Below are 12,487 nucleotides of genomic sequence, written 5' to 3' on the forward strand. Positions count from 1 at the left end.
TGCATTATCCTGCTGAAATGTAGGGTTTCGCAGGGGTCGCATGTTGTGTAGAGCCACGGGTCGTAACACATCTGAAATGTAACGTCCACTGTTCACAGTGCCGTCAGTGCGAACAAGAGGTGATCGAGACGTGTAACCAATGGCACCCCATACGATCACGCCAGGTGATACGCCAATATGGCGATGACGAATACACGCTTCCAATGTGCGCTCACCGCGATGTCGCCAAACACGGATGCGACCACCACGATGCTGTAAACAAAACCTGGATTCATCAGAAGAAATGAAGTTTTGCCATTCATGCACCCAGGTTCGTCACTGAGTACACCATTGCAGGCGCTCCTTTCAGTGATGCAGCGTCAAAGGTAACCACAGCCATGGTCTCCGAGCTGATAGTCCATGCTGCTGCAAACGTCGTCGAACTGTTCGTACAGATGGTTGTTGTCTTGCAAACGTCCCCATCTGTTGACTGAGGGATCGAGACGCGGCTGAACGATCCGTTACAGCCATGCGGATAAGATGACCGTCATCTTGACTGCTAGTGATACGATGCCGTTGGGATCCAGCACGGCGTTCCGTATTACCCTCGTGAACCCACAGATTCCATATTCTGCTAACAGTCATTGGATCTCGACCAACGCGAGGAGCAATGTCGCGATACGATAAACCGCAATCGCGATAGGCTACAATCCGACCTTTATCAAAGTCTGAAACTTGATGGTACGCATTTCTCCTCCGTACACGAGGCATCACAACAAAGTTTCACCAGGCAACGCCGGTCATATGCTGTTTGTGTATGAGAAATCGGTTGGTATCTTTCCTCATGTCAGCACGTTGTAGGTGTCGCCACCGGCGCCAACCTTGTGTGAATGCTCTGAAAAGCTAATCATTTGCATATCACAGCGTCTTCTTCCTGTCGGTTAAATTTCGCGTCTGTAGCGCGTCATCTTCGTGGTGTAGCAATTTTAATGGCCAGTAGTGTATATTAAAACAATAAATTTATGTCAGTAGCAACTTGCAAGTTTAATGACAGGCAAATGTTAAATGTAGATGCTTCGTCTTATAACGTATGAGGCCTACTGTACTTCATCACGAATTTGGAAAATGAAAATGTCAAAGAATTACATAAACACTTCTATAACGTTGTTGAAAACAAAACCAAAGAATAATTTCGGGAGACAGGGAGTTTTTAATCTGGTTAATCTCTAAGACCCAAGCGGGCGGGCGTCAGTGCGGAAGTTGCAGGCTGGCTGACGTTTCGGCTGCAGAATGCGCCGCCACGCTCAGGCCTTGTGCACCTTGGCGGCAGCTCGGCCAGCCTTCTTGGCGGCTGTCCTGGCTTTGGCCGCTTTCCCGTGGGCTGCAGTCCTCGCGTGCGCCTTTTGTTTGGAACCGGCACGGACCGATTTTCCTGCCCGGGAGCCTGAAATACAGTCATACATCATTTTCAAACACAAAACAATAAACATTTTCAAACCGCAGAAATGGAGCGTAAAATTTATTACTAAAACTAGTAGATGGGCTCACTGTGCGAACGTGTTTTCAGAACTATGTAATCTTTCTGCGCCAAGCACAACAATTACAATAAAAATTCCGTTTGGATCAACAGCCTGGTGGAGCTCTTTTTCTTAGATGCCTTTTCGTCGGCATTCGTTGTTCCTAACATCATTGACAGATGAAGGCTCGATTATACACGGATATTCCGTAAAGGAAAAGGAGTAAGACAAGGATGCTGCCTATCACCTACTCTTTTCAACCTCTACTTAGGAAATATGATTGACCAATGCTCATTAGATGACAAAGGAGTAGAAATTGGAGGAAAAAGAGTAGGGTGTTTGAGGTTTGCTGATGACATGGTCCTTCTAGCCACAGAGGAAAAAGAATTACAGGATTTGGTGGACACCATTGCAACTAACGGAAAAAATATGGAATGAAAATTAACACCAATAAAACAAAAGTATTGGCACTAGGAGGAAAGAAGGAAATAAAAATTATGCTCAATGGAGAAATACTAGAACAGGTGCAAAGTTTTAAGTATCTTGGAAGCAGGATAGACACCGACTGGAAGTGCACCACAGAAATTAAAACAAGGATAGCAATGGCAAAAGAGGCGTTTTATAAGAAAAGTAGAATTTTCTGCAGCGATCTGGACAGAGAACTCAGAAAGAGACTCATAAAATGTCTTGTATGGACTGTTCTTCTATATGGCCCTGAAACGTGGACTATCAGGAAAAAAGACAGAGAAAGACTGGAGGCTTTTGAGATCTGGACATGGCGGAGGATGGAAAGAATAAGTTGGATGGACAGAGTAACAAATGAAGAGGAACTGAAAGACAGTTACTAGATGTAATAAAGAGAAGAAAAAGAAATTGGATTGGGCACATATTAAGAAAGAATGACGGACTGATAAAAACAGTTTTAGGTTATGTAGAAGGGAAAAGGAAGCGAGGAAGGAAGAGATTCCAGATACGGGATGACATGATGGACGGTACAACATACAGCAGCCTTAAGAAGGAAGCAATGGATCGCAGAAAATGGAGAGGCAAAGGACCTGCTAATATAGCAGACAACTGATGATGATGATTCCGTAATCAGAAAGGGATTCGGACACGCGACATTTTGGTTTCCACGCATGCGCTTTACCACTATACCAAGAGGCCAAACATGCGCATCATGTGAATTCATGTACTCTTACGGTGTGTGTATTGGGGAAAAAAATAGTAAGAATGTGATTAATAGTTGTATGGAGGGCGTGCCAGGACGATAATTTGAAGCAAGTAGTAACCGAGGACTCTAAAATGCATTCTTCAGGAGCTATGAGTTCGGGCTCAGTAGGAGAGCCGTTTCACATTAGCGAAGATGAACAAGTACTCGTAGTTCTTAAGGTGCGCACTTCAGAGTCCATGTTTACTGGAAGTTTTTTTCTTGTTTGGATGCGTACTACCACCTCTCAAGATACAGAAAGCATAGAGCTTGCAGTAGACGAGATTCGTCTCACAGCATTGAAATGAACAAATGCTCACAGCTCTTAAGGTATGCATTTTAGAGCTGTTGTGTACTGGACCTTTTTGCTTAGAATGACCGTTCCTGTCATATCCCTGAATACTGACCATTCGTCCAGGTACAACCTGTATCTGAACATGCGAAAGAGCCTGCTTGGACTTTGCCAAGGAAAACAAAAAAAGCTCTTTCAGAATTTTTAATCAGCGATTAAAATTATAAAATTGGGACAAGTAAGTGAAAGAGATAACTAAAATATATTTATTTAATTTATTTATGTCACTCAAAACGTTACGCTTAAATATTGCATAAGACGCAATTAAAGATAACTTGGAGTACGGGTTAATAAACAAAGTGATTGCTAGTGCATAATACTCAAGCCTCCCAATTTTTCTGAGTTATACATCTCACTAATCACGAGGACTTGCTCAGTTTTTTGGAGGCAGAAAGGAAGGCAAGGAGATGAAACGGGGGCATAGTGGGGTGGTCGTTGTCCTAAAATCATCGGCAAGTGTTTGTGATTGTGTGCAGCAAAACGTGTGCAGAACTAAATGAACAGTGCATAATTATCTTTTATATTATTAAATTTTTGAAGAATGGTAATTTGTACGTCACTAAACGAACTTGTTCCAATTACGCACTTACGTAAGAGACCCATACGATACGTATGACAGCTTGACGTTGTGTATTCAGGTACGATCAATAGAGGAGCTATATAAGAGCAACGAAGAGCATTACTTTTCGTTGGGAGACTGTCTACTCGACGAGAGAGCGTTGCAGTGATGCTCAACGAACTCCAGTGATAGATCCTACAAGAAAGGTGTCATGCTTCAGGGAGAGGTTTACTGTTGAAATTTGGAGAGCTTACGTTTGTAAGAAGAGTTGGGTGACATATTACCTCAGTCCACATACGTCTTGTGAAATGATAACGAGTAGAAATTTGGAGAATGTAGATGTGATAACGAGGTTCACCGACTGTCATTTTTCCCACGCGCGATTTATCTACATCTACATTTATACTCCTCAAGCCACCCAACGGTGTGTGGCGGAGGGCACTTTACGTGCCACTGTCATTACCTCCCTTTCCTGTTCCAGTCGCGTATGGTTCGCGGGAAGAACGACTGCCGGAACGCCTCCGTGCGCGATCGAATCTCTCTAATTTTACATTCGTGATCTCCTCGGGAGGTATAAGTAGGAGGAAGCAATATATTCGATACCTCATTCAGAAACGCACCCTCTCGAAACCTGGACAGCAAGCTACACCGCGATGCAGAGCGCCTCTCTTGCAGAGTCTGCCACTTGAGTTTGCTAAACATCTCCGTAACGCTATCACGCTTACCAAATAACTCTGTGACGAAACGCGCCGCTCTTCTTTGGATCTTCTCTATCTCCTCTGTCAACCCGACCTAGTACGGCTCCGACACTGATAAGCAATACTCAAGTATAGGTCGAACGAGTGTTTTGTAAGCCACCTCCTTTGTTGATGGACTACATTTTCTAAGGACTCTCCCAATGAATCTCAACCTGGCACACGCCTTACCAACAACTAATTTTATATGATCATTCCACTTCAAATCGTTCCGTACCCATACTCCCAGATATTTTACAGAAGTAACTGCTACCAGTGTTTATTCCGCCATCACATAATCATACAATAAAGGATCCTTCTTACTATGTATTCGCAATATATTACATTTGTCTATGTTAAAGGTCAGTTGCCACTCCCTGCAACAAGTGCCTATCCGCTGCAGATCTTCCTGCATTTCGCTGCAATTTTCTAATGCTGCAACTTCTCTGTATACTACAGCATCATCCGCGAAAAGCCGCATGGAACTTCCGACACTATCTACTAGGTCATTTATACATATTGTGAAAAGCAATGGTCCCATAACACTCCGCTGTGGCACGCCAGAGGTTACTTTAACGTCTGTAGACGTCTCTCCATTGAGAACATTGGCGAATGGATTAAGAAATGGGAGGAGGATTTGCTGGTTGTACCATCTGATACAAATCGTGAAGTGGCTTTCAGATTATAGATGTAGATTTGTTAAGACACGGTCCTCAGATTCTGGAGGATGGAGGTTTACGCTCTGTCTGGCCATCCTGATTTAGATTTACCGCGGTTTTCTTAAATCATTTCAGGCAAATGTCTGAATGACTTCTACAACTAGGTCACGGTCGACCACATTTCTGCCATTAAACAAGTGTCTGTATAATACTTTACTTTATACCAGGTGTAACCGGTATAAGTGCAGATATTTTTATATGAGGTACCTTAATATGTGCACACATCAGTGTAGCACTTGTTTTTTCTCTTTGTCGAACAGTCTTCCCTCAAACACGACCGATTGCTCAGAAATCTCATGGCATCAAATAATCAGAGAACCTACAATCGACGGCAAAATTAATGAACTTGGTGATAAACTCACTGCCCTCTATGACAAACATGCACCTGTGCGCACAATCCGTGTAAGAAAATCTCCTGATCCATGGCTGACAGCTGAATTACGTCAACTGATGACTAATAGGGATGCTGCCCACAGGCGTTTCAAGGCAGATCCGAAACCCGAGCGTTTCGAAGAATATAGAAAGCTACGGAACAGAGTGAAACAATGCATTCGCAATGCTAAAATCAGGCACGCTCGCTCCCTTGTATGCAGCGATCTGACGCCCACGACTCTATGGAAGAATCTCCGTAGCTTGGGGGTCGGAGAGGCAAAATCGGAAACTACTTTTCATGTGTCAGCTAACGAATTAAATGAATTCTTCTCTGCACCTCTGAATACCCGCACGGCTGATAATTACCGTCCACAAGAATCCCCAAACAGGATAACTAACAACGATACCTTCCATCTAAAACATGTAACAACAAATACGGCAAGAAAAGCAATAATGAGAATCTCTTCTGATGCAATAGGCAACGACAGTATCGGTATAACCATGATTAAGAATGTTGCCGATATCTTAGTACCTGTCTTAAGTGACATATTTTTCCCTCGTGAACGGAATATACCCCACTGCATGGAAAAGAAGCATAATTCGACCCATCCCTAAGATCGAAAACCCGCAACTGCCTAGTGATTAACGACCAATTAGCATACTGCCTGCTGTTTCCAAAGCACTTGAATATATTGTTCATGACCAAATCACTGAACACTTGCATGAATTCAGCCTATATGACAAATTTCAATCCGGTTTCCGTAAACATCACAGCACAAACACTGCTCTAATTAAAGTAACCGATGACCTGAAATATGCCATCGACGATCGAAAGGCAACAATATTGACGCTACTGGACTTCAGCAAAGCTTTTGACACTGTTAACTTTGACATATTGCTCAGAAAAATGCAACGGCTTAATTTCTCTGATAGTGCAATGAGATGGTTTGAAAGCTACTTAAAAGACAGACAGCAATATGTTGTCTGCGTAAATGAAAAATCTTCCTGGAAACATGTTTCGTCGGGAGTGCCACAAGGATCAGTCTTAGGACCACTTTTGTTTTCTTTATATGTCAACGATATTTCGTCGGTTCTGTCCTCCTGTAAATATCATTTCTATGCCGACGACCTCCAGCTCTACCTAAGCTTCAGACCTAAAGATGTAAACACTGCAATCGCTCAGATGAATGATGATCTGTCTTCAGTAGTGACATGGGCGAAAAACCTGGGGCTTAAACTAAATGCAAAAAGACGCAAGTAATCTTAATAGCCCATCAGAAATTAATAAGTTCAGATTTCCGCGAACGGCTACCTCCTATTCTGCTCGACGGTACTCCAATACCATATCAGAAAACAGTGAAGAACTTGGGTGTAACTTTGGATGAGCATCTCAACTGGGCGGAGAATACAGTCGCAGTGTGCCGAAAGACGTCTGCTTGTCTCTATGCTCTCAAAAAGTTTCGGAACATGTTTCCACAGGACTTGAAACGCCAGCTCGTGCAAGCACTCGTTCTACCGAACCTCCACTATTGTGACGTGATTCAACAAGGCATGAGTAGTGAAAACCAAAGACGGCTAGAGCTAACCATGAATGCCTGTGTGCGTTACACCTGCAACATTCGCCGATATGATCATGTTAGTGCTTCATACTCCGAGCTAGGTTGGCTGCGGCCGGACAAATTGCGTGACTACCACACTCTATGTCTACTTCACCGACTCCTCGTCGCGCAAGCACCCCAGTACCTTGCTTCAGAGATTAAAAACCTGTCATGCCATCATAATCGAAACACGAGGTCACTCTTATTTGGTATCCTAACTGTGCCCACTCACAAAACAAAAACTTTTGCAAACTCCTTCTCAGTTGCCGCTGTAAGCCTCTGGAACAAATTGCCCCTTACCTTGCGCAAAATTCAATCTCCTGCTGCTTTCAAGAAGCATTTCCTACTATCATCCTCATAAAGTTCTTCAAAAAATTAATGTACAAGGCCAATCCTCTCATCTGTCAAATAGCAAATCTAGCGTATCCTATCTTGCTCCTGAGATGCCTTCCTCTTCATCTATCTCTGTTAGCCACGCAATCTTCTTTTCCTTTATATTTCCTTAATTATGTTTCATCATGTCTCTCTATTCTTCTCCTCCCTTCACCATGAGTCTCCCTCATACTCCCTGCTGCCAGCACTCCTATATAAAATCTGTCTCTTCAATAATGTCTAATTATAACAGTACTTATGATCTACGAATATAAACTCTATATGTATGTATTTTTCCAGGTGTACCTTTCTAATTGTTTATTTCACTTTTTGTACTAGATGTAGTTTAACATGCCTACTAAAACATATGAATATAAAATAAGTAGAATGCCTGGTTAGATGTAAGAGAGGGCCTCATGGCCCTAATCTTGCCAGGTTAAATAAATAAATAAGTAAATAAATAAATAAGTAAATAAATAAATAAATAATTTACTTCCTGATGTTTTCTACGTGGTCATAACTGCGCCACTGAGTAGAATACGCCTGTCAGTATAGATTATTCTTTTTGCGTTCATGTGTCCATACTTAAACACCTGACCTGCCGCCTATGAGAAAATAAACATTAATAGCTTGCGCTTGCCTCATGTACTTGAAAGTCCTAATCAACGTAAGTAACAGTTGCAATTATTAGTCTGCAAATGACTTAAATTACTTTAGTATTTACATAACGTTGTTCAGTCGCCGGTAGAAATATGTGCACTTACGCCCATTACACCCTGGAATTGACTTTTGTCTCCCTGTCTCCGTGGTATTAAGCTAACAAAATCTATACCACTGTAAATTAATCATTGGACAAATAAATTACCTATACTGATATTGAGTAAGCCATTCTCGGAAACAGCAGAGTTCAGCATGTCGATAAACTTACTTGCTTGGACAATGTGTAGTGCAGCTGTGTAACGAGTTGTTACGAACTTAGGTCCGAATTTCATACCAGCTCAAACAGCTGGAGTAAACTAGCCAGTCCTCTGTCTCGCCTAAAACTGAAGCCAAACACTCCACTGTGTCAACTACCTTAAGAACTCCGGTCTCTAATCACCTCGTCTCATATTCTTTATATCTCCACGCCCTCCGTGTTCTTTCGTCCATCCTCCTCGGTTTCTCCTCCCAAATCATGAAATCACTCCGCAGTCCTAGCCATTTTATCATATGTAGCTTACCCTTTCTCTTCCTTTCCATGGATAACTCAAATCATACACATATCGAACCACCCATCTCTTGACCCTTCCGCTTCCCGCGCCCGGGTTCCCGGGTTCGATTCCCGGCGGGGTCAGGGATTTTCTCTGCCTCGTGATGACTGGGTGTTGTGTGATGTCCTTAGGTTAGTTAGGTTTAAGTAGTTCTAAGTTCTAGGGGACTGATGACCATAGATGTTAAGTCCCATAGTGCTCAGAGCCATTTGAACCATTTCTTGACCCTTCTCAGAACTCATCCCACCTCCTACCTAATCCGATTTGACTCTGAAGTCCGTCATTCAACAATTGTTGTTAGGAACGCACGGCACCATTATACTAACTGGTTTCAAGACCAAACGCGTCAACAATTTTTCATGAACATTAGATCATCGTTTCTCTCCCTATCAAGGTATTGTTAACTGTTCACCCAAAGACTATAAAGCTTCAACATGGCGGTTGCTAGCTCTCCCTCCTCCCATACACCTACCATGTGAGGAATTTAAATAACGGATGAAAATACTTTGATCCATTCTGTTGACAGATTAACAAACTGTTATTTGACGTACAGATTAGCTTTGTTGTTGATTTTACGTATTTGGTAGCGTGAGTTTTAAATAATTCTTATTTTAATTTCCACTCGCCTGTTGCTTTATATAGATTAAATAAATACGTATTTCGTAGACGGATAGTGCACACTGTTTTTCCCCTACCATCGGTTAAGTGTCAGATTAAGCACACTGTCATAATGGCTTGCCGAGTAGCGTGATGTGTTAATGTCACCATACTGGCGAGCTCATAGCTTTCAATAATAGTGTTAGAATAGAGAAAGAATGGAATTAATGGGATAGTGTAATTGTTTTTGATAAAATGACCCACCAATATAACTAACACTGGTTTGAGGAAGAAATAAAGATAATTATGAAAAACACAAGCAGATAACTCAACCTCCACATGCTGGAGACGGAAAGTTAGCTATACCGGAAATAATAATAAAAGGACAGCTTGGCAGTAATTTTGTCTCGAAATGGCCAGAATGCTTGTCGGGAGATTAACTAGCATCATTCTATTCATAACTTCTGTAAGAAGGCGATGTGTGTTGTATCTTCCTGCCAAATCGGAGTTGGGACATTCTTGATGTTATCCGAATTCTGAGGTTCTTGTCAACCACATTATGTTTTGCGATGTCTTTTTCCACATCTTTCGAAAAACAATGAACTCTGCTCACACTTCAACGTCTTCTTTCACAATGAACTTTGATCACACTTACTCTGCAAACTCTGATGAAATATCTCGTCGAATAAAATATTTAGCGTCTAGTGTTTTAGAATCTCTAACACAGCAAGGGTATAGTCTTCAAGAATTTGTGTGGACATGTCTGTACGGCGAAGAAAACGTGATTCGACAAAAGAAATGTAATGATATAGTGCAGTACTCATAAACAGGGTAAGAAGTTTCTCAAACAATCCAATGCAGCAAATGCATTGTGTGGAAGTGAGACACGCCCAATACGGAACAAACGTCTTGCAGCCGCGCGGGATTAGCCGAGCGGTCTGGGGCGCTGTAGTAATGGACTGTGCGGGTGGTCCCGGCGGAGGTTCGAGTCCTCCCTCGGGCATGGGTGTGTGTGTGTTTGTCCTTAGGATAATTTAGGTTAAGTAATGTGTAAGCTTAGGGACTGATGACCTTAGCATTTAAGTCCCATAATATTTCACACACATTTGAACATTTGAAACATCTTACATCGCTAATATTTCCTGTATGTTCAGTTGACCAGTGAGAAGTACGTAGCCGGTTTTGTCACTCCATGGAATTGGTTACAAGCGAACACACAATGCTACGGAATGGCTGAAAAAGCACAGCACCACTGTCAATGCCTTACTAGAAGAAACCGAAACGTATCTAAGTATAGTAATGGAGGATAAAAAACTATCACCTATAGGTAGAAAGTTTTTGGTACATCATCGTAACTGCGGAGATGGCCTACACAACGGAAGAAGTATCTATAAACCAAAACGATTTTCGATACTTCTTGTAGACTGCAGTGCGTTGTCGTGATTAATCTTGGGTGGTCACTTAAAGGCATATGACATTTTTATAGTGCAGTATTTGAGAGCTGATTTCGAGTAGTGTAGAGCAATCTAGCGGTGGTGGCTAAGCTGGTGCATGAGAAATTAAATTTCCCACTACAAACTAGTCATTTACCTAAAATCATATCTTTAGCAGGGTCTTGTTTTCTCGTGGTACCTTACGGTGAGCTATGACAACGTTATTCTGGGAAATACATACGCAAGAGTTTCAACACAGAAAGTTACTTTGAAGAAATACATTTTAAGAATATGTCGATGGCATATTGATATTGGAGGATCAGCCGAGGACGACGTCACCACTTTCAGTGTAGGTTAAGAATAAGTTATTACTACCTCCGATTTTCCTACCAAAAAAAACGTGATGTAGGTAACTATAACGTAACTATTATTATACACGTGTCGGCTCACAGATGTTTGCAACACCGGTAGTACAAAGCACACAAACATTTAGTGTGAAGGAAAAGGAAGTTCGCATAACTCCAACAGTGAAAAAAGAAGTTAATGCTTGTAGAATAATTCGGAAGTAGACTTGCAAATGAATTATAAAAGAGACTAAAATAATGTAGCATCAACATTTCGATAGGGAAATAAGATTAACAAAGAATAACCAATTGGCGTTTTTGTATTTTGTGCAATAGGAGACGACGAATAGATCGGCATAAAAGCAAAGGGAGAGAGAGAGAGAAAGAGAGAGAGAGAGAGAGAGAGAAAGAGAGAGAGAGACAGAGAGAGAATTAGCGTCATGGAGTGCTTTGAAAACTAAGTATCTGATTTGGCTGAAACGGAAAATGTATTGTAGGGTTCCGTGTATGACAGTATAGTGTGAGGTTTTGATCCTAAACTTATCCATAACCTGAGAGTTTTTCAGTGAGTAGTGGAGTGATGGATGTTGAAATTTACTAGGACGGGCAGGAAACAAAAATAAAAGAATCAACGAACCGAATGGACTGTAGAGGCGGGTAAGGGTAAAGGAAAAGAAAAAGAAGAAGAAGAAGAACAGGAAGAAGATCAGCCCCACCTGATATAAGGCAGTATCACGTTCTCTTAGAATCATATGGCTGGTTCGCACGTGAGAGATACTTATTGTCAAAAAGTTATTGTGTTACTGTAAATAACATACTGGCTGAAGTGGTTTCTGTAGCAGCCGTAGTCTCACTGTAGTCGTCGTCGTCTACTTCATCGGGTGTGCATCCATCACCGGCAGCTATTAATGAGTCGTCGATCTCTGTAATGTCATCGTCACTGTCTTCAGCGAAAGCGTACGGCGCAGAGAGCACCAGCAACACACAGGACAGAGTGACCAGGACGTACGACATGATGCAGCGTAGCCGACGCACTTTCTGGGCGAGCTGGTAACACGACGAATCCCCGACGACCGACACCTGCTTACATAGTTGTCCAGTATGCAAAGGAGGGGGCTTATCTCAGAGCAATACTTTCAAGGTGACGTAAAGTTCTTAGAACCTGTCCAACGTGATATACTGAGCGAATGTCATCAGCGTAACCCACCCTTATCTCTCGACGCCTCCTGACGTTAACGAGGTTCTAGAAGTAACACCTTTAATTTCGTCTTTTCCCTGACAGCGCAAACTTTCGCACACAATTTAAGTGCAGACGTAAGTACACAGAGCATGACATTAGTCAAACGCGGGAGACATTACGCGAAGATCGAATAACACCACCATTAGCCTTGACAATGGCGTCATTTCCGCGAGGAAAACAGGTCACAAGTTTCTTCAGCTATGCCATATCCAGC

The 12,487-nt window shown here is 42.2% G+C and overlaps 1 protein-coding gene across 1 annotated transcript; it reads right to left on the bottom strand.

The window, feature by feature from the left end:
• Positions 1 to 998: 998 nt before the first annotated feature.
• On the bottom strand, positions 999 to 12,104 carry LOC126237269 (uncharacterized). The gene is made up of 2 exons (XM_049947201.1): positions 11,852 to 12,104; positions 999 to 1,423 (listed from the first exon to the last, which is right to left on the bottom strand). The coding sequence occupies exons 1-2, from the start codon at positions 12,045 to 12,047 to the stop codon at positions 1,284 to 1,286; spliced, it is 336 nt and encodes a 111-aa protein (XP_049803158.1). The 5' UTR covers positions 12,048 to 12,104; the 3' UTR covers positions 999 to 1,283.
• Between the last annotated feature and the right edge of the window lie 383 nt (positions 12,105 to 12,487).

The sequence above is a fragment of the Schistocerca nitens genome, chromosome 1 (assembly GCF_023898315.1).
Source record: "Schistocerca nitens isolate TAMUIC-IGC-003100 chromosome 1, iqSchNite1.1, whole genome shotgun sequence".
Classification (NCBI taxonomy): Eukaryota; Metazoa; Arthropoda; class Insecta; order Orthoptera; family Acrididae; genus Schistocerca; species Schistocerca nitens.